This window comes from Choloepus didactylus, chromosome X, assembly GCF_015220235.1.
Source record: "Choloepus didactylus isolate mChoDid1 chromosome X, mChoDid1.pri, whole genome shotgun sequence".
Taxonomy (NCBI): Eukaryota; Metazoa; Chordata; class Mammalia; order Pilosa; family Megalonychidae; genus Choloepus; species Choloepus didactylus.
In genome coordinates, this window is record NC_051334.1 from 23,394,249 (window position 1) to 23,417,083 (window position 22,835).

Genomic DNA, 22,835 nt, shown 5'->3' on the forward strand with positions numbered 1-22,835 from the left:
ATTGATTACACTTTCATCAATATAATAGTCTCTCTTTCGATAAGAAAGTAACAAAATCATGTGTAGGCCTTTTCCTGTTGTGGCCGCGTGGCAGATCAATTCTTGTCTCATCTTTGCTGCACAAGCCATTGATCACCAACCTCATTGAATCCAGTTACTCTGAGAGCCTCTGCTCCCCGAGTTGAAGTGTTACTATAGCCCAAAGGGTCTCAACCTGGCTCTACATGGGAATCTCCAAGTCCTGGCTCCCACTTCACATCCATCCAGAGGGTCTCTGAAAAGCAATTTTTGAGTCCCCCAGGAGATTCTCATGTGTGACAGGGTTGAAAACCACTGACAAAGTCCAAACTATAGACCAGTCTTTGAGAAATAGCTAGAGAGCTGGAGGCAGCAAATCCTGTCTCCCTAGCCCAGAGCAGGCCTAGAATTCTTGCCATTTTATTGATACTCTATTTAATGGGTAAACTGAGAATACTTAAAAAGGAGAAAAGGCCTTATAGATTTGGATTTTGAGCAACTAAGCAGCCTTGCTGTTTCCTCCTGTGCAAGAAACTCTAAGCTAAGCTAATGCGGCTCATTGTTCCCTGGCATTCTTTTGTGAACCGAATTTGCCAGCCCTCAAGAAAATCAACTTCTTGATTTTAACAACAGTACTGAAGGCAGAAGCTTTCAACAATTCTTAGTAACAACTTAATATAATAGTATTATTATTTCTAAAGTTATAATTATTGTCACCTTAGCCCAGTAACTGGAATGGAGGTTCCTATATGAAAACTGCTCTTCTCCTAGGTCTTAAACTGGTAATGAAATGACAGTTTATGAGGGCAAATAAATGCCGTATTATTCAGGTAAGAGAGACCAGCCAGCCACCCTGCAATAAAGGAATCTAGGGTGAGACCTAGAATGACCAACTCATCCATAGAACAGCTCTGTCCAATTGGAGTTTATTCCATGTGAGGCCCCAAGCCTACTATGGCTCTCAAAGACAGAGCGTGCGCCCACAGCTTTGGTAGCTCACCAAGAGCTGTTTATGCTCTTTGTATTTTCAGATTCTACTGGTAATTTACTGTTTTTACTTCACATATTCTTAAAGAATTTGATCACTGGGTATACTTTGGTGCTTGTGAAACGTCAAGCTCTGAATGAAAGGCATTTCTGTGGGAGTCTTTTTTATCTACTAGGTCCTGCTGAATACCTGGAAAAGTTTAAACATTCAACTCCAGTAGCCAATGACTCCAATTCAAGAGGATTGTGTATGTGTAAGCATTTTTGATTGTGTACCATTTTGCCCCCTGGGGTTATGTTTAATAACAAAGGCTAATTCTAGTTGGTGCAAATATCAGGGTTCTTAAACATTAGTTTTATTCCACCTTAAAGCTGACTGCTTCTCCCTTGAGCACAATTCTGAGGTTTCATGGAAGTCAAGAACCCTGTGACAGTTGCTCTAAATATAACTTGCCAAGATACATGTTTGATCTGTGTGGCAAAGCCAAGTTATCTGGTCTGTGAATAGGTATTCCATAATTCCCCTGCTTACTACAGGCCTGGCTTCTAGAGCCTAAGCTTATGTCAGAACTGTTGTCATTTCAAAGAGCTAAACCTCTCCAAATGGAGTTAATGGAAACTCCTAAACTGCTTGTGCAGGGCTTGAGTGCAATGATTACATTTAGGATCCAGATTTAGTGCCTCCACCTCCATCTCTCTGTCTGCCTCCAGCTGATCAAAGGAGCTTTTCCCAAAGATGAAAAAGTGGTCAAAATGGCCACTTCCCAAATTTCAGGCACACTTGAAGAGTGTCAGGTGGATGCAACCCAAGAGCCTTTTATCATGCTGCCCAGGATGTGGAGGCTGAGACATGAAACCAGTCACTGATGACATCAGTGTGTGGAGGCCCCAGAGAGCTGGAGGAGCAACTCTCCAGCTTTCCACGCACAAGAGGTAAGCACTTTTCACAGTTGCTCAGTGACAGCATCATAGCTGGGAGAAACTAGGGGGCAATACCCAGTGCCTCATAAATTCATAGACATTGACAGGTAAAGGAGACCTCTAAAACCATTTCCATTAACCCCCTCATATTACAAAAGCAGACACTGAGGCCAGAGAAGCAAAGTGGTTTGTCCAAGGTCACAAAGCAAGTTAGTGGTAGAGCTACAATTCAGGTTTCCTGACTGGGATCACTCAATGAACTCCTGTCCACATGAGTCTGTTCCTAAGTAGCTCTTAGGTCAGATGTGGGTCCTTTGGCAACTCCAAGATACTGCCCAGTTCCGCACAGAACCAGATCCTTCTGAAGTACTGTTGCCACAGCTAGTCAGAGCCTTGGGCAGAGGCAGCCAGTGGGCTGGAACAGCTGCTACTATTTTTCCCACTGAGCTAGAGGATATAAATAGGAACACAGAAGCACACTATTAAGAAACATGACAGGCAAAAGTGCAATTCTGCACCCCTTTATTTGTAAACGAGTTGGGAATGTTGTGCTCCATTTGAGAGCAGGAGTGGGATCAGAGTGGGGAAGGGGCTGATTTCAGTAGTTTGTGTTATTCAGCACCAGAGCAAATGCTTGGGCATAAGGTCATGCTTTAACCCAGACACATCGTTGTGTTCTTATATGTACAGCATATTTGTATGTATGCAGGCACTTCTTATGGCTTTGTCCCTGGACACATTGCAGTAACACAACAAAAAGCTCAAGTCTAGAGAGTAGTATATATTGCAAATGCCTCATGAGCTAATTCTTTTTTAAAAGTCCAGTGGTCAAGACTAGTGGTGATCAGATGACTGAGAAACAGGAACATCTGCTAGACATGGGCTCATCTGATTCAGTTGAGCAGTGATACCATCTTCCTGGGGTATGACTGGGTGCTAAAATAAGTCCTGAAGATGGAGAGGAAACAAACCTATGTTCTTCCCAGCCTCCTTCAAAGGATGGAATCACGGCAACTGGTAGCCTAAGGCACGGAGCAAGATTTCAATCCCACAGCTGTCTCTTCCACCAGAAGTAAGTAAGAAGATTGACTTGTGTTTTGTTCCTCTTGAGGTTGGCTTTCCTCTGCATTTGTAAAATCCCAGCACACAGGAGGTGGTCTTGCCAGAAACAGGTCATTCAATGTGACTAGACATAACAGTTGCACCCTTGTTTCTTAGCTGGTGGAGGGGTGAACATTTGATTTCAGGGTTCCCCCAGGGAGGATGTGGTAGCTAAGGTGGAAGAAGCTAGAGAGGGAGGGAATCCACATCCTGCATATGTATCCATTCACCTTGGATGTGTATAAAAGGAACCCTTCCTTCTTCACTTGTTAACCCTGTGAGTTGACACTGAAAAGGGAGAAGAAAATCTACTTTCCCACCCCTACTTCAGCCTTATTTTCTCCTCTTTCCATCACCTACCCACTTCCAAAATCCTAAATTGTCATCCTCTAGCCCTTCTCAGTCTGAAGCTTCCTTCCATTTCTAGGGTGTAAAGAATGTTTTGCTTATCCTCGTTTCTGCTTACCACTCCAAGTTTGTATCATACTATAGCTCCCATTCCAGCCTTAACTGCTCTTGGCCAGTACAACTGATTGGCTGACCCAAACCAAGAGCAGTGCCATCTCCTCCCAAGAGCAGGGGAGTTGGGGCTGGAAGAGACTAGGATATAGCCAAGGAGTGCCAGAAGTTGGGTTGAAGAGTTCTCTCATTCCTTCTCAATAACTTGTAGCCTTAGGAGGGTGAGGAGGTATCATTGGAGGTTGGAGAGGGACACAGGCTGAGATTTAGAACCCCCTTATGAGTTGTTGTGGCCCCTCCCTGGAATATCCCAGGCATTGGTCACTTCCCATAATTGGCAGCAATGGTGGCACTGAATCTGTGTCACATAGGCGGCCCCTGTCAATATGTCATGTAAGGCCTGCAAATTTATAATCAGCCTGATACATCAACCCCACACTATTTGCTCCAGAGCAGGATTGGTAAGGACATAAAAGGCTTCCCCAAGGGACCATTTCACCTACAAAGTGAGGTCCTGAAATGGGTTGAGAGCAGATTTTTTTTTTAAATCCTCCTTTCCTCTCTCCAGGCGCCTCTTTTCTCCTTTTTTCTTCCCTTGTTCTCACTCCCTTTCCTTGTTCTGCTGGTCTCTTCATCCTTTCACTGCTACAAGTGTGACCCACCTGAACACACCAGCACAGTTTGTCCTGGGTGTATCACGGGAGACCAGGAGGGCACAGTGGATGAATGAGGTTTTTGCCTCTCTCTACAGAGCAATGCTCTGGGCCTTGACTGCAAAAGAAATTTTCTTCTCACATACCATGTTCCTCCAGTTATCTGTCTTGCATGAAAGCTGTACAGAGTTCTGGAGAAAGTTCCAGGAACAAGGGGTTTCAAACCAGCTTAGCCTCATAGTTTTGCTTCCCAACAAACACCACTCATCTCCAGGTGGGCAGGGAGGTAGTTCGACCCCAACACAAGGCGGGGAAGACGGTGCCACCTTCCTTCTTCACTGGCTGCCCTTCTTGAAACCTAGATGGCTGGTTTCCAAGCCCTCTGAAAGGGGCGTTTCTGTCACAGGAGATGTTGAGCTCTGCCCACAAGTTGCTGTTTGGGCCGCTGCTCAGGCGGGCCCCACCTCTGTCTCTGGCTTTGCTAGGATAGCCAGGCAATGCCTATTTTTACCCATTAGTTTGGTTCTAAACCTTGACTCACATGAAAAGGAATTCTTGCTCATTTCCTAAATGTAATTAGGGAGCAGTAACTTCAGATAACTCAGGAGGAATGCTTAGAGTCTTCATCCCATTTGACAAACCTGGGACAAAGGAATAACTACAATAGTACCTAGACCATTCAGATGCTGAGATCATAACCGAGATTCCCCAAAAGTCCTGCATAAAAACTCTTCCTAACCTTCCTTCACCCAAAAAAATGTTACAGGAAGGCCATGAGAACAGATACTAATATCCTGGTTGGGATAAAACATTTCTATGGGAATCTGGGGTAAGCTTTTGACAAAGTGCCCAAATCCAAGGAAACCACATAGTTCCTTAGGCCAAGGATTTCAGCTGGGTATTAGGGTAGAAAGCAGGAGAGGAGTATATTGTAAAATGCCACCACCAAATATTCATATTGCATATGGCATACACCCTGGGTGGCATATTTGGAGCATACATAGAACAGATACATGCAGGTAGCACCCCCTATCAATATACTATGTGGTTGGGTATGTCAAAATGGTACTTGAGGTCTGTGAAACTGTTAACTGGCCAGAAATGGGAAAAGCCATCCCATAATAGCATCCTTTAAGGAGTAGCTTCAGGAGACATTTACCTTATATGTAAATATATATATATATTTACATATATATGCAATGTTTTTCTTCATTGCATTCCTCGCAGATTAATGTAATTTCTAGAAAACAAGTCAAGTCCAAGATGAAAAAATACAACGTGGATCACAGTAGGCCTTATGTGGAGTTCTCCCTGACAAAACTGTCCTTTGAATAAGAAGCTAAGTTCACACTAGGTGACTTCTTGTATCTGGCCTATAGCAAGGCTTTGTCTATGAGCAATATTCCTGGAATTGGAGAGGTGATGTGTGGCAACATCAGGTCTTAGTGACTGAACTGTGGTGGTTGGAATTTTTCTAACTTGACTATTTCAGAAGCACTTTGCCACCTCTATTGGAAACAACTTTATTCTGGCAGAGCTTGGGTGGTAAGAGGCAATGTGCAGGGGCCCTTATGTGGCCTGAAATAGCAGGTTGAGGGAACAGCTGCTTCCACTGCTGGTTTATTTGGTGTGGGTGGATGTAAAGACCAAAAGCACAAAATACCCTACTCTGTGCAAGTCTCCCTGGGGCACTCGGCTTCTTCTGTTAACAAGGTTGAAGTAGAGTGACTCTAGCTGATGCTAAGGTGGTGTGTGTAGGTTTTTCAGCTGGAAACCCCCATGGCTGAGCCCAAATCTTGGGCTGTGTGGGGACTAAGGGAGAACTGGTCCCAAGATCTTGCCTTATCAGAGTTCAGGGTCTCCCTGCCAAGCTGTAGCTTCTGTGACTATTACCCTTCAAACACCACCCAGGTATGCCCCATGATCTCCCCCTCCCCCCCACCCCGACCCTGTGTGGTGTGGCTCTTGTTGTCTGCCAGCAGCCTTTACTTTTCATCCTCATCCCCCTCACTCATGCTGCTGATTGAGGCTGAGGCTGCTTTGGGCGAGGAGGGTGGAGAGGTTTTGTTCGGGAGCCATGAGAAGGTGGGTGATGGGGAACGGGAAGGGGAACGGCTCCGGGTTGGGCTGTTCATAGGACTCTGCTTCGGGGATAAGGCCTGGAGCATCCGGCTACTCCTCTCCTGGAACATCTGCTTCTAAAGAGAAATTTGAGAGAAGACATCTGTTAACTTTGCAACCTGAGGTGACTGAAACAAAAAGGAAAGGCAGGAAGGAGAACCATACCCCAAAACAGTTCTAGAATTATATGTGTATACATCTGTTGCCCACAAAGACTGACTTATACTACATTCCATGTATCTAAGACTATCTATGTTGAGTATTGGGGATTGAATCAGGTCCTCCACAAAAGACATGTTCAAGTCTTAATCTGCATTCCTGTGGGTGTAAACCCATTTGTAAATAGGACCTTTGAAGGTGTTACCAGTTAAGGCATAGACTCATTTGTGAATAGGGTCTTCGAAGAGCCGATTTAGGTGAGGCCAAATTGAATCAGGATGGGCCTGAATCTATATAACTAAAGCCTTATAAAGAGAGGAAATTTGGACACGGTCAGTCAGTAGGAGCCAGAAACCAGAAGAAGCCAGATGCCAGAAGTCAGTGGAAACCACAAGAGCAGACACAAAGGAGAGGGAGATTGGCATGTGACAGTGGACTGCCAGAATGCAACAGAATTTGGAGACAGAAAGTCCTGCCAATATCTTGGTGTTGGACTTCTAGCCTCTGAAACTATGAAACAATAATTTTCTGTTGTTAAAGCCAAGCAATTTGTGGTATTTCTCTTAGCAGCCCTGGAAAACCAAGTGAGAAATTGAGTGAAATTCAGGGGCATTTCTTCTTCCCTTCTTTTCTTCCATCTACAAAATTTAACTGAGTGTCTATTATTTGTAAGACAAATAATATCCCTCCTAGGTACTGGAGGGGTAGCAGAAAATAAAACAAGGGGGACCATGTGAATGGAAATCGGGGAGAGGGAAGAGCAGTCTAGACAGAGAACCCCAAGATGAGAACATGTATAGCATGTTCAAGAATGATCAAGAAGGCCATTGTGGCTGCAGTGGAGTCACCTGGGTGAGGTAGGGAGTCAGGAGACAGCAGGGTACTGGGTTAATGTTCCCGCAGAATTCCTTTCTACCCAGAACCTCAGAATGTGACCTTATTTGGAAATAGGGTCTTCATATATGTCATTAGTTAGGATGAAGTAGTACTAGATTAGGTTGGGCCCTAACCCAATATGACTGGTGTCCTTATAAGAAGTGGAGAAGAGACATAGAAACACACAGGAAGATGGCCCTGTGAACATGGAGGGAGAGATTGGAGATTGGCTGCCAATAAGCCAAGGAATGCCTGGGGCCATCAGAAGCTAAGAGGCAAGGGAGGAAACCCTACAAGTTTCAGAGAGGTCACTGTCCTGCCCGAGACCTTGATTTTATACTTCCAGCCTCTAGAACTGTGAGACAATACGTTTCTGTTGTTTTAAGCCATCCAGTTTGTGGTACTTTGCTATGGCAGCCCCTAGGACTAAAAGCGTTGGGAGATCACCAGAGATGGGACAGATGGCTTTGCCATGTAGGATCTTGGTGGCAATTGTGGGAACTTTGCCTTTTACTCAGAGGACAATGAGCACAGAATGTTCAAGAAGAGCAAAGGAGGCCATTGTGGCTGCAGTAGAGTGAATTGGTGGGGAGAAGAATTGGGGGCCTTGGTACGTTAGGAAAAGATCAGACCAGAGAAATGACAGAGGGGGCTGTTTCACATAGGGTCTTGGTGCCATGTGAGAACTATAGCTCTTATTCTGAAGAGAAGAGAAACCTCTGGAGAGCTCTGAGCAAAGGAGTGACAAAATTTGACTTTGTTTTAAAAGGACCACTCTGGCTGCTTTGCTGGGAAGAGACTACAGTGAAGCAATGTAGGAGAAGGGAGAACAGTTAAGAGCCCATTACGATGAGAATTCAAGATTATAATCGTCTGGACCAGAGTGATAGCCATGAAGATGGTGAGACATGGTTGGATTCGAGGTATATTTTTTCCCATATATTTATGAAGGTATAACTTGCAGTAAAATTCACCCTTTTTAGTGTACTGTTCTGGGAGTTGTGACAAACCCACACAGTTGTATAGCCACCACCACAGTCAAGGTACAGAAGAGTTTTGTTAGCTGCCCAGTTCCTGCATGGTCCTTTGTACTTGACCCCAGCCTCTGGCAACAGATCTGACTTGTGCCCCTACAGTTTTGCCTTTTCCAGAATGTCATAAATGGCATCATATGGTATGTGGTCTGGCTCTATTTTGAAGGTAAAGCCAATAGGACTTGCTGGCACATGGATTGTGGGATGTGGGAGGAAGAGGAGTCAAATGACTCTAGTTTCTGGCCTGTGAAACTCAAAAGTCAGCAATGTCATTTACTGGTGTGGGGGAAGGCTACTAGGGGAGGGGGTTTCAGAGGCCAGATGGGTTTTCCAGTTTGGGACCTTGGGTGACTCTTGCCAGGTGCTTTCAGAACTGAGCCCTTTCCCCATGCTCTCCTTCAGCCTTTAGGGAAATCCTGTTCTGGCCCTGAGCCCCTGTTCATCAGGCCTCCCAGGGCTGCCAGCTTCCCTGGCATTCTGCCCTGTGTTGAATGCTCAGCCCCTGGGTGCTCTGTTCTACCAACTTCTAAGCACTGTCTGTACAACCTGGGCTCTCTGCCCTCATTTCAAGCTCCTAGCAGCTTGGTCTAATCTTTTGATCGTAAACTGTCTCTGAGAGCCAGTTCTCATAGTAACCATGTTAGACTTTGCCCATCATTTGGGTTATTTGTTTTGTAAACCATTACTGAGACCATCTGGGTACCAGGCACTGTACAGGAGGAAGGGGAAGAAGAGGGTAAAGGAGGTGGTGATATCTGACCTGAGATATGAAGAGGGGGTCTATTGGGGACTGGAGGAGGACTGGCTCCCCAAACATGGAGCACTAAGTACGGAGGGCCACACAGCCTCTCCAACACTTGTAATTTTCTGTAGTTTTTTTTTTTCTTGTAGTAGCCATTCTAGTAGGTGTGAAATGGTATCTCATTGTGGGTTTTGTTGCATTTCCCTAATAGTTAATGATGCTGAGCATTGTTTCATGTGCTTTTTGACCATTTGTGTATCCTCTTTGGAGAAGTGTCTATTCAAGTTTTACTCATTTTTAAAATGGGTTGTTTTTATTGAGTTGCAGGATTGCTTTATATATTCTGGATATTAAACCCTTATTGGATATAAGGTTTGCAAATATTTTCTCCCATTGAGCAGGTTGTCTTTTCACTTTTGTGATAAAGTCCTTTGATGCACAAAAGTTTTTAATTTTGATGAGGTCCCATTTATCTATTTTTTCATTCATTGTTTGTGCTTTGGGTATAAAGTCTAAGAAACCGTTGCCTAACACAAGATCCTGAAGATGCTTCTGTACATTTTCTTCTAGGAGTTTTATAGTCCTGGTTCTTATAGTTAGGTCTTTGGTCCATTGTGACTTAATTTTTGTATATGGTGTGAGATAGGGGTCGCCTATCATTCTTTTACATATGGCTATTCAGTTCTCCCAGCACCATGTGTTGAAGAGACTGTTCTTTCCCAATCGAGTGGTCTTGGCAGCCTTGTCAAAAATCAATTGGCCATAGATTGAGGGTCTATTTCTGGACTCTCAATTCGATTCCATTGGTCTGTAAGTCTGTCCTTGTGGCAGTACCATGCTGTCTAGAACACTGTAGCTATATAATAAGTTTTAAGGTCAGGAAGTGTGAATCCTCCAACTTCATTCTTCTTTTTCAAGATGTTTTTGACTATTCAGGGCCCCTTACACTTCCAAATAAATTTGATGTTGGCTTTTCCACTTCTACAAAGGAGGCTGTAGGAATTTTTGATTGGGATTGTGTTGAATCTGTAAATCATTTTGGGTAGAATTGACATCTTAACAATATTTAGTTTTCTAATCCATGAAAATGTAATGTCCTTCCATTTATTTAGATCTTCGATTTCTTTTAACAAACTTTTGTAGTTTCCTGTATATAAGTCCTTTACATCCTTGATTAAATTTATTCCTAGGTATTTGATTCTTTTACTTGCTATTTTTAATGGAATTTTTTTTCTTGATTTCCTCCTCAGATTGCTCATTACTGATATATAGAAACACTAGTGATTTGGGAATGTCTTGTACCCCACCACTTTGGTGAATTTGTTTATTAGCTCCAGGAGCATTGTAGATTTTTCAGGGCTTTCTATATACAGGGTCATATCGTCTGCATATGGTGAAAGTTTTACTTCTTGATTTCCAATTTGGATACCTTTTATCTCTTTTTCTTGTCCAAATGCTCTGGCTGGAACTTCCAATACAATGTTGAATAACAGTGGTTGACAGTGGACATCCTTGTCTTGTTCTTGATCTTAGTCTTTTATCATTGAGTATGTTAGTAGGTTTTTCATGTATCCCTTTATCATGTTGAGGAAGTTTCCTTCTCTTCCTATTTTTCTGTTTTCATCAAAAAAGGATGCTGGCTTTTGTCAAATGCCTTTTCTGTGTCAATAATAATGATCATGTGCCGTTTTCTCTTTGTTCTCTTAATGTGGTGTATTACATTAATTGATTTTCTTATGTTGACCCACCATTGCATACACCTGGGATAAATCCCACTTGATCATCATGGTGTATAACTCTTTTAATATGCTGTTGTTTTGAGTTTACTGGTATTTTAGTGATGATTTTTGCATAAGAGAAATTGGTCTGTAATTTTCTTTTCTTGCACTATCTTTATCTGGCTTCATTATTACGGTGATATTGGCCTCATAGAATGAATTAGGTAGTGTTCCCTACTCTTCAATTTTTTGGAAGAGTTAGAGCAAGCTGGGAATTAATTCTTCTTGGAATGTTTGGTAGAATTCACCTGTGAAGCCATCTGCTCCTGGGCTTTTCTTTGTTGGGAGGCTTTTGATGACTGATTCAATCTCTTTACTTGCAATTGGTCTGTTGAGCTCTTCCATTTCTTCTAGAGTCTGTGTAGGTCATTTGTGTGTCTCCAGGAATTTCTCCAATCATCTAGGTTGTCTAATTTGTTGATATACGGTTGTTCATAATATCCTCTTATGATCCTTTTTATTTCCATGGGGTCAGTAGTAATGTCCTCTCTCTCATTTCTGATTTTATTTGCATCTTCTCTCTTTTTTTCCTTGTCACTCTAGCTAAAGGTTTGTCAATTTTATTGATCTTTTCAAAGAACCAACTTTTGGTTTTGTTAATGCTATTTTTTTACTGTTATTTCTTTACTTATGCTTGATTTGGATTTAGCTTGCTGTTCTTTTTCTAAGTCTTCCAGGTGTGCAGCTAGGTCTTTGATGTTAGTTTTTCTCTTTTTTAATGTAAGCAATTAGAGCTATAAATTTCCCTCTGCACACTGTCTTCGCTGCATCCCATACGTTTTCAATGCAATTTTATTGAGATATATTCACACACCAAACCGTCCGTTTATAACCAATGGCTCACAATACATCCCGTAATTTTTATGTTGTGTTCTTGTTTTCAGTCATCCAAGATATTTACTGATTTCCCTTGTAATTTCTTATTTGACCCATCGATTAAGAGTATATTTAACTTCCATATATTTGTGGATTTTCCAGTTCTCTGCCTGTTACTGATTTCCAGCTTCACTCCATTATGCTTTGAATAATTTCTATCTTTTTAAATTTATTGAGACTTGTTTTGTGACCCAACATATGATCTATCTTGGAGAATGGCCATGCACACTTGAAAAGAATGTATTTCCTGCTATTTTTGGGGTGCAATGTTCTGTATATGTCTGTTAGATCTGGTTCATTTATCATATTATTCAAGATCTCTGTTTCCTTATTAATCTTCTGTCTATATGATGAAAAGGGTGAATAGAAGTTGTTCCGGTTTGCTAATGCTGTCTTTTTGCAAAACACCAGAAATGGATTGGCTTTTTTTCTTAATATTTCAATTTTATTGATATATTCACATACCATACAGTCATACAAAGTGTACAATCAGTTGTTCACAGTACTACCACATAGTTGTGCGTCCATCACCAAAATTAATTTTTGAACATTTTCATGACCACACACACAAAAGTAATAAGAATAAAAATTAAAGTGAAAAAGAACAATTAAAGTAAAAAAGATCACTGGGTGCTTTTTTTTTTCCCCCCATTTTTCTACTCATCCATCCATACACTGGACAAAGGGGAGTGTGGTCCATATGGCTTTCCCAATCACATTGTCACCCCTCATAAGCTACATTTTTATACAATAGTCTTCAAGATTCAAGGGTTCTGGATTGTAGTTTGATAGTTTCAGGTATTTACTGCTAGCTATTCCAATTCATTAGAACCTAAAAAACATTATCTGTATTATGCGTAAGAGTGCCCACCAGAGTGACCTCTCGGCTCCTTTTGGAATCTCTCAGCCACTGAAACATACTTCATTTCATTTTGCATCCCCCTTTGGGTCAAGAAGATGTTCTCCATCCCATGATGCTGGGTCCAGATTCCTCCCTGGGATTCATATTCCATGTTGCCAGGGGTATTTACACCCCTGGGTGTCAGATCCCATGTGGAGGGGAAGGCAGTGATTTCATCTGTCATGTTGGCTTAGCTAGAGAGAAAGGGCCTTTTATACAGGGGGTTTATTTGGTTACAAAGTTACAGTCTTAAGGCCATAAAGTGTCCAAGGTAAGGCATCAACAACAGGTTCCTTCACTGGAGAAAGGCTACTGGCATCCAGAAAACCTCTGTTGGCTCGGAAGGCACGTGACTGGTGTCCACTTGCTCCCAGGTTATGTTTCAAAATGGCATTCTCCAAAATGTTGCTCTTGGGGCATTTAGTCCTCTCTTAGCTGCAGCTCCTCTTCAAAATATCACTCTCAGTTGCTCTGAGTTCCTTCTGTTTGTCAGCTTTTTATATGGCTCCAGTGACTTAATTCAGACCCACCCTGAATGGGTGGGGTAACACCTCCATGGAAATTATCCAATCGGAGATCTTGCTCACAGTTGACTGAGTCACATCTCCATGGAAACACTCAAAGAATTACAATCTAATCAACACTAATACATTTGCCCCGACAAGACTGCATGAAAGAACATGGCATTTTGGGGGACATAATACATCCAAACTGGCACAGAAATCTCCCCCTATTATTGTAGAAGTGTCTTTTTTTTCCCTTTGGTTTCACCAGTGTTTGTTTAATGTATCTTGGGACATCATGGTTAGGTGTGTAAATATTTCTGATTGGTATATATTCTTGGTGGATTGACCCTTTTATTAATATATAGTGTCTTTCTTTGTCTCTTTTAAGAGTTTTTGACTTAAATTCTATTTTGTCCAATATTAGTATAGCTACCCCACCTCTCTTTTTGTTACTATTTTCATGGATTATCTTTTTCCATCCTTTCACTTTGAACCTATGTATCTTTGGATCTAAGGTTAGTGTCTTGTAAACAGTTGGATTGTGCTTTTTTTAAATCCATTCTGTCAATTTGTGTCTTTTGATTGGGGAGTATAATCCCTTAACATTCAGTGTTATTCTGTAAAGGCAATACTTCAACCATATTGTCCTTTGTTTTTTATATGTCTTATGGTGATTTGAAGCTGTATGTACCCCAGAAAAACATGTTCTTAAACTGAAACCATTCCTGTGGGTGTGAACCCATTGAAAGTAGGACCCTTTGATGAGGTTACTTCAGTTAAGGTGTGGCCCAGCACAATCAGGATGGATCTTGATCTTTTTACTGGCGTCCTTTATAAGTGGAATGAAATTCAGACACAGAAAAAGCCACAGAGGGAGCAGCTGGAAGCCAAACATCAACCAAACTGGGAAGAGAAGGGAGAGACCCTGCCCATGTGCAAGCTAAGGACCAAGGATCACCAGCAGACAGCCCCAGAATGCCAGTCTTCAGAAAGAAAGCATCGCCGTGATGATGCCTAGATTTTGACTTTTCCTGTGCCCCAAACTGTGAGTGAACAAATTACCATTGTTTAACAAGATGCATTTCATGGTATTTGCTTGAGCAGCCCAGGAAACTAAAACATGTTGTTTTGGTTTGGTAAAGCTGCAGTAATGCAATGTACCAGAAATAAGTTGGCTTTTATAATAGGGATTTATTAACTTACAATTTACAGTTCTTAGGTCATGAAAATGTCCAACTCAAGGCATCTACAGGACACCAGGACTCTGAAGTCAGGCTGCTGGCATCCTGAGCAACTCTGTCACATGGGAAGGCACATGGCTGGCATCTGCTGGTCCTTCTCTCCCAGGTTTCATTGCTTTCAGCTTCTGGCTTCAAGTGGCTTCCTCTCTGTTTCCTGTGGGTCCTCTCTTAGCTTTTTGGGGGCTTTTCTCTAAACTTCTCTCAATTTCATCTCTTTCGGCTTCTATCCTTCTCTTGTAAAGGACTCCAGTAAGAGGATTAAGACCTACCTTGAATTGGGTGTGTCACATCTCAATTGAAATAACCTAATCAAAAGGTCCCACCCACAATAGGTCTGTACCCACAGGAATGGATTAAAAGAGCATGGCCTTTTCTGGGGTACACAACAGCTTCAAACCACCACATCTTATCTTTTTTGCCTCTCTTCTCTTGCAGCCTCCTTTTCTGTATAGTTGATCTTTTGTGATGTATCTAACTGATCCCTTTCTCATTTCCATTTCTGTATATATTTGTGGTTACCCTGGAGTTTGTATTACAGAACCTATATTTATAATCTACTAATTGGAAAAGATACCAACTTAATTTCAATAGCATATATGCTCTACTCTCCCATTTCCCTCTGTTTCCCCTCTTTATGTTGCTTTTATCCCACATTACCTCTTCAGATTTTGTGTGTCCATTATCAGGAAATATGACTATTTCTTATTCAATTGTATTTTAATTCTTATAGGAATTAAACCGTAGAGTTACATATTGAGGATAGAGTACTATTGGGATTTGCATTATCCTTTTAGTTACCTTTCTGAAGATCTTCACACTGCTCCAAGCCACTTGCTCCTGTCTTTTCCTTTCAACCTGAAGAAATCCCTTTATCAATCACTTCTTGTAGGGCAGGTCTTTTGGTGACAACCTCTCTGTTCCTGTTTATATGTGAATACTTTATGAAGGACAGTTTTGCTGGATAAAAAATTGGGGGCTGGCAGTTTTTCTCTTTCAATACCTTAAATATATCATATCACAGCCTTCTCACCTCTATAGTTTCTGATGAGAAATAGGCACTTAGTCTTACTAAGGATCCCTTGCATGTGATGAATCTCTTTTCCCTTGCTGCTTTCAGAATTCTTTATCTTTGGCACTTGGCATTCTGATTAGTATGTGTCTTGGTGTAGGTCTGTTAGGATTTATTCTTTTTGGAGTATATTGTGCTTCTTGGACATGTATATTTATGTTTTTCAAAAGAGTTGGGAAATTTTTGGTTATTATTTCCTCAAATATTCTTTCTGCCCCTTTTCCCTTCTCTTCTCCTTCTGGGACACCCACAATGCACATGTTTGTGCACTTCATTCTGTCATTCAATTCCCTGAGAACCTGCTCAATTTTTTCCATTCTTTTCTCTAGCTGTTCTTCTGTGTAAGATTTCGATTGTCTTTTCTAGCTCTCTGATTCTTTCTTCTGCCTGTTGAAATCTGTTATATGCCTCTAGTTGTATTTTTAATCTCTTTTATTGTGCCTTTCATCCCCATAGTTTGTTGTTTCTTTTTATACTTTCAAATTCTTCTTTATGCTCACACATTGTCATCTTGATATCCTTTATCTCTTTAGCCATATTTTCCTTCATTTCTTTGAATTGATTCAGGAGATTTGTTTGAACTTCTTTAATTATTTTGCTCCAAATTCTGTGTCTCCTCTGAAGTTTTAATTCATTCCCTTAACTGAGCCATATCTTCCTGTTTCTTAGTATGGCTTGTAATTGTTTTTGCTGATGTCTGGGCATCTGATCATTTTGATGTGTTAATTCTAAAGGTCAGTTTTTCTCTCTTGCCTAGGGTTTTATTTATTATTATTAAGGATCTTCTTTGACACTTGGTCCAACTTATACTGGACCATTAGAGTAGCCTGAGTTTAACTGTTCAGATTTTCTCATGTCTTCTGCATCTGCTTCTTGCCCTGGGCATGTGCTAAGATTGCCCTTTTATGTGCAATTGTTTCACCTCCAGAAGAAAGCTTCTTTTCTTTTGTTCCCTCTACAGGAATCTTGATCTGTTTTGATTGTTTTTGTGCAGAATTTTCTCTCCAGCTCCTGTGATTTGTTTAACTTTTCTCCTTCATTCAGTGTTCCTTTTCATTACACTTTTGAGTTCTGGGATCTGTCCTGCTTTATAGCAGCTCAGTCTTCCTCCTCCCTGCCCCCACCCCCGCCTTTGTTTCTGTAATGCTTTTCTGCCTATAGTTACTTCACCATTAGTGAATCCCACTCCAGGGATCCAGGTGGGGTCTACTGCAGTCTCTTATTTCCTGGGGCCCTTTTGTATGCACATACTCACCAGCTGCTTGTGTTCTGTTCTGGGTCTGTGGACTGGAGTCCCTGTGCCTAGATATGCGTGGGGTTCTAACTCACTGCTGTGAGTGGTGCTATGATCTGCATTACGGCAGGAGGTATCCGGGCTGTGCTGCCTCTGTGTGACTCTTGAGCTGCATAGGGCCAAGCGATGGGTAGGGGTCTGGACTGGGAGGTCTGAGTTGTAGATCTCCTACATTTTTTGGTGCTTTTTGTTTTTCTTCAATTCTGCATTTCTGGAGTCTTTCCCTAGTTTCTGTATCGTCCTCCAGAGTTCCAAGCAAGTGGGCTTTGTCCTTTTATTAGTTGTTTCTGAGGGGAAACTTCCAGTAGATGTCCTATTCTGCCATATTACTGATGTCCCTTGAGATTGAGTTTTTTGTTTGTTCATTTCCTAAGTTCTCATGCATTTTAAAGTTTAAAATAAAAACATCCATGTTGTAGTTAGGGAAAAAAAGATTAAATGCAAATGAAAAAGTAGGAGGGAATTTTTAAATTTAATTACAAATTAAAGATCTCAATATATAAGCAGAGCTTGTGAAATCAAAAAGAAGGTAAAAATCTTAATAAAAAAATGGGCATATAGGTGATAGCTAAAGGTTACAGGGTTTCTTTTTGGAGTGATGAAAATAATCTAAAATTGACTAGTAACATTTGCATGTCTGTGACTATACTCAAAACCATTGAATTGTACACTGTAAATGGATGAATTATATGGTATTTGACTTATATCTCAATAAAGCTGTTCTCAAATAAGTAATATCCAAAGAAAGATGGGTAGATGACACATACATACAATTCACAAATGAAGATTTAGAAATGAACTCTAAAAAATGTTCAGCATCATTAATAACCAAACAAATGACTGAAATGAGATACCTTTTTAATATATTGGATTGCTAATGTTTTTTTTTTTTTTTTGTATTGGCCAGTGTTGGTTGGGGCTTAGGAAAAAGTGCACATTCATGGACTGTTTGTGGCAGGGCAAAATAGTAGTGCCTTTCTGGCGCGTAATTTGGCAATAGGTGCAAAAATGTTTTTCCTGAGGAAATTGTAAGAGATGTAAGTAAATATTTACTGTGCTGACAGATATTCATTGCAATGTCATAACCAACAAAACTGCAAACTCCGTAAATGGGTTAGAGAAATCTTTTACAGCTCTAAGATGATATACTAAGCCACTGATGCAAATCAGGCTCTTAAGAAATATTTAATGTGTGAAAACACTCATGAACTGTTGTGATGTATAAATGATTTTAGAATAGTATGTTCTGCATGATCCCAATGTTGTAAAGGGAAGTATATACATGTAGATGGAAAGAAAATTGGAGTGAGACTCTGAAATATTAACAGCAACTGCTCTGGGTGATGAGACTGCAGATGATTTTTAGTCCCCTTTTATTCTTTCCTTACTTTCTAATATTTCTATAGTGAACATACTACTTTTTAAAATCATGATAAAAGTAATATATGGTAGGAAGAAAGAAAGATAACTCAGGTAACCGAGGCAAAAAGATAGAGAAAATATGAAGGCACTGCTTTGGATTAACTAGGATCTTAAGCATGTCATCAATTCCCCCAGGCACTCATTTTTCCTTCTCAAGCTCTAGTCTGTTATTTTTAAAGACTCCCAAGTTTATTCTAGCAGATACAAAGGAGATGATTTGCTGATTGCTAAGATCCTTTCCATATTTAAAATTCTACAAATACACCAATTATTCACCTTCAGTAAAGGCACTGATAATTCTGCCACAAGATACCCACCACCCCAAGTCAAACAGAAAAAAAATGGGGCAGTACAACAGCATTATCTTAACAGCAACGTTTAAAAAAAATCCTTGAACTTCTAGCAGGCACTTTGAAATCTGTTTTTATTACTGTAATCTTTAAGTATATTTTTAGTGGCAGCCATTAGTCTGCCTGCTGTTAATAGATGTCAGCATTTCCATTAGAAGCCCACTTTCCAAGGAATCGACAACTGGTGTACTGCAGTTTGACTCAAGCTCATAACTGAGAATACTCTAAGTAGATGAAAGAATTTGAATCCTTAATGATAAACAATGGTGTAGCACCTTGGAAAATGTGATGTCTGGGCAAAACAACTCTGTGCCTTGATTTGTTAGCCGTCTGATCTGTTTCTAGTGCATTTTGAAGGGTGGTTCCCCTGCAAAGGAGCTGAATTGCATCAGGTTAGGAGATAGTTTGTAATGAGCTTCCTGGGAAGAAAAGCACTTTAGAAATATAACAAAATAATGAAGACCATGGCATGGAATTTTCAAAGAGAAAAGGTTATTTAAATTTAGTCGTTTACTGTATTAAAGAGGTCTCCTTTTATAAAGTCCCCCCCCAATAATCCCATTTATAGTCCTGTCCTTATCAAAGTAATTTTTTATTCCCCCCCTACAAAGTTTTCCCTTTTAAGAAGTTTTTAATATCTAGAGAGGCAGTCAGGCAGTCAGTGTCTTGACAAATGCCTTTTAAGGGTTTCAGTATTAGAGATATATTCTGGCATATCTGCCAAAAAGAAATGAAAAAACAAATCTAAGTTCCAGTTTGGGCATCTGGAAAGCAAGGTGTAATTCAAGCAGAGAGACGGGCCCTTATTTCAGTTCTGGCCAAATCGATCAACAACAACTAACCCTTATACCATGCCTGACATGGACCAGGGGGCCAGATGCTGTTCTAGGGGCTTTAAAGTATACACCAATGGAATCCTCCCAACAACCCTAGGAGGCAGATACTCTTATTATCCCCTTTACAGATGCTGTGCCTGAGGTCCAGAGAGTCAAAGGAACTTGCCCTTGGTCATCCAGCCAGGAAGTGAGCCCCTATTCATGACCACCTCTCTTGTAATTAGCCACTTTCATGGTAAGAAGCTTTTCATGATTACTCACGTTTTACCTATACAGTTATTCAAAGACAAATTTTTTAATTCAACTGGCAAAAATTCTCAAGTGGGAAATCTAATTCAGATCCACAAATTGCATTTTATATGTTTTGAAATGGTCTTAAGAATTAGCAGTGGGCCTCATATTATATACTTCTATTCTTTGAAAAAATGAACATACTGTCAGGTTTTGGAAAAGGTAACCTCAGGTCCTGGATGGCCAATGCCTAAGACTGATTGAATTGGGGTGTGGGCAGTTGACTGGTTCAAGATGAACTAAAAACTTCCACCTAACTTAAGGTCATTCTCTCCTGGTACTCAAGGAAAGGGCCTATTTTCATATGGTAGAGTAAAATAGACCCACTTCATTTCAAACAGGAAATGATTCTGTTTTTGGAATCATTGAAGGAATATAGTTGCAAATCGTTCAAAATGATACACAGTTTTTTAAAAACCAGCATATATGATTGGGGTTCTCAGGTTTAAATAGAATGTGTTTGCTCTGGAGATTCAGCAACTTAAACAATAAAGTTTTCCTAGGAAGGCTATACCCTAACAAACCCTGAAAGCTGATCCAGCATCTCTTGACCCTGGCTCCTTAACTCTCAACACTGTGTCATTTTGCAGATGAATACCATGGCAAGAAAGCTCCAAACCTCCTGTCTTTCAGAGTCACACCTTCCAAAAAGGTAACATCAAGTCTCTGTTGGGTTAGGGGCTGCCTTCTGAGTATGGATCAAGACTAGTTATGAGTCAAGATATAGTTAAATAAGTAGAATAGTAGGCAATAAGATTGAAGTTAATATTTTGAGCTCTGCTAATCCACCAATCAGACTCTGGATAGGTGGGAACAAATAAGTTCCGTTATAGCAATTGAAAAGAAGATTGCTTGCTTCAAATTCTCAAAAGCCAGTGTGACCAATAGAATATGGCAGAGGTGACGGTACATCACTTCTGAGACTAGGTCATAAAAGACTGTGGCCTTTGTCTTGGTCACTCTTTTCCTCTCGATCACTAGGTCTGGAGGAAGCCAGCTGCCATGTGGTGAGGACATCCCAGCATTACTGTGGGGAGGCCCACATGTAGCCAGTGAGGAACTGAGGCCTCCAGCTAACACCCCATGAGGGAGCTTGAAGCAGCACCTCCAGACCCAGATGACTGCACTGACATCTTGACTACACTTTCATGAGAAACCCGGAGTCATAACCATCCAGCTAAGCTGCTCCCAGATTCCTGATCCTGACAAATCATGTGAGATAAATATTTGCTGTTCTAAGTCACTAAGTTTTGGGGTAATTTGTTACACAGCCATAGACACCATGATTTCCCCTAGCTTAGGAAGCCTGAAGACAGCAATAGAATAGAAGGAAGACAGTACTCGGAAGCACCTTAGAGGGGTTTTGGTAGATTTCAGTTTCTCCACAATGCCACACCCTGAACAAAGGAGAGTAAAAGGAGAGTAAAGCAAAGTGACTGCACCTTGTGGAAATTCTGATCATGAAGGATACAGTGCCATCTGGGAGAAAGAGACCTGGCCCCAGGCTCCATCCCAGCACCTCCAAATTCCTGTGAGACCACCAGAAAGCTTCTTAATTTTTCTAGGCCTTTGTTTATCAATAAAACTGCTATACTACTTCCTCTTGAGTGAGGAAAATGGATACAGTCCACATGAAAGGACTTCAGAAAGAGTTAAACCTGTTACACAACCCTTAGACAGTAACAACATTAACATCATCACTCTCCACCCAGAGATGGAGTGTAAGGGTTTGAGTTTTATCTCCCACTCCCCGAAATCAAACATGAGGTCACTTGGGGACACATGAAGACTCTATAGCATGAGGAGCAAACTCAAACACTCCTTGGGGCCCAGTGGGCAGCATAAATGTGTGAAGCAGGCTGGGGGAGGGAACAGTGAGGAATGGTGGAACTGTGCCAAACTAGAGTGTTCAGGCCCTCCCTGAAATAAATTTTAAAACATTTAAGACCAAGCAAAACAAGCCTGCCTGCTGAATTTGATCCACCAAACACCAGATTGAAACCTGAATCAAGCGCCATAAGCAATAAAGGTCTAAGGATGTATGTATGTATGCATATATTTGGACAATTTAGGCCTTAACATATACCTTACAGATGCTGGAAGGTTCTCTAACTAGGTCTTCTTCCACATCCATTCATACATATACTCAATCCAGAAACATTTATGCAGTACCCACTATAAGCTAATACTATGCTACATACAAACCCACATTGTGCCAAATCTTGTACCTGAAATCCTTCTATTTTGCCTTTCCCAGTTTGGGTTATTTGCATCAGTACTGTATTTGCAGGTAAGGCAGACCCTCTATTTTAAGAAAGAGTTCCAGTCCCAATCCACAAATAAAGAATTATTATAATAATAGCATATTCATGAAAAGCAAATTACTTATCTTGGCGTTTAACATCCTTGTAACTATTCCTGTACTTTTAATGTCAACAGAAAAAAAGTAATGTCTAAGTCTGGCTGATACGGTAAATTAATGTTAATAACAGTTTTGACACTAATAGCAAGTTTTAAAAAAGAAAAACCTCCAGTCTCTAAGCTGGGTTTCATTTCTTAAAAATCACCATAGCTCGCTGTCACCGAAGACTTCCCTAGAACAATTCCTTTTACTATTTCATCTTCACTGGAGCCTGAAATGACTAGGGTCTGTAGTCTCTATGAAATTATATCCCTTCCCTGCCCTTGCTCACTCCAGGTGGGGGAAACATGCAGCCCCTTGAGTTACGATAGCAGGGCTTATTGGCATGGACCCCTGTAAGTAAATAAATGCCTATATAATTCCATTAAAAACCACTAGCTTTGCCTGCCCTGATTAAGATGGCGGAGTGAGATGCTTTAGGGCTCCACCCCCCACGGAAGCTTTCAGCAATCAGCAAGAACTAGCAGAAACATCTTTCTCAATGCTCAAGAAAAAGGACTACAATAACAAGGTAAGCACTGAATTAAAAAAAAAAAAGCCACTTAAAAGCAGTAGGGATCTTGGGGTGCCCTGGCTGGCCCCTCCTCCACCCCTCACAGGTCAGTCTGCACTCCCAGTACAGATTCCCTGGTTCCTGTTCTGGAGGAAGCAGAGTAATCCTTGTGAACATACTGGGAGCTTGGATGTCTGGCCCAATTTGTCTGGTGGTGGCCTGAGGGACTCACTGTCCCAGAACTTGCCCTGCATGTAAAAGGCAGAACCCTCCTACAAAATGCTG

The 22,835-nt window shown here is 41.1% G+C and overlaps 1 protein-coding gene and 1 long non-coding RNA gene across 6 annotated transcripts in view; one reads left to right on the forward strand and one right to left on the reverse strand.

The window, feature by feature from the left end:
- Positions 1 to 1,242: 1,242 nt before the first annotated feature.
- LOC119523121 lies at positions 1,243 to 21,545 on the forward strand. The gene is made up of 5 exons (XR_005214594.1): positions 1,243 to 1,938; positions 8,065 to 8,218; positions 19,473 to 19,579; positions 20,226 to 20,287; positions 20,617 to 21,545. It is a non-coding gene; the product is annotated as an uncharacterized LOC119523121 (long non-coding RNA).
- PCYT1B (phosphate cytidylyltransferase 1, choline, beta) overlaps positions 5,299 to 22,835 on the reverse strand; it is a 188,558-nt gene continuing 171,021 nt past the window's right edge. For all 5 annotated transcript variants that reach the window (XM_037821896.1, XM_037821898.1, XM_037821895.1 and 2 more), the window contains one exon: positions 5,299 to 6,337. In XM_037821896.1, the coding sequence (XP_037677824.1) occupies positions 6,125 to 6,337 (213 nt within the window). In that variant the 3' untranslated portion in view covers positions 5,299 to 6,124. The remainder of the gene's footprint in view (positions 6,338 to 22,835) is intronic.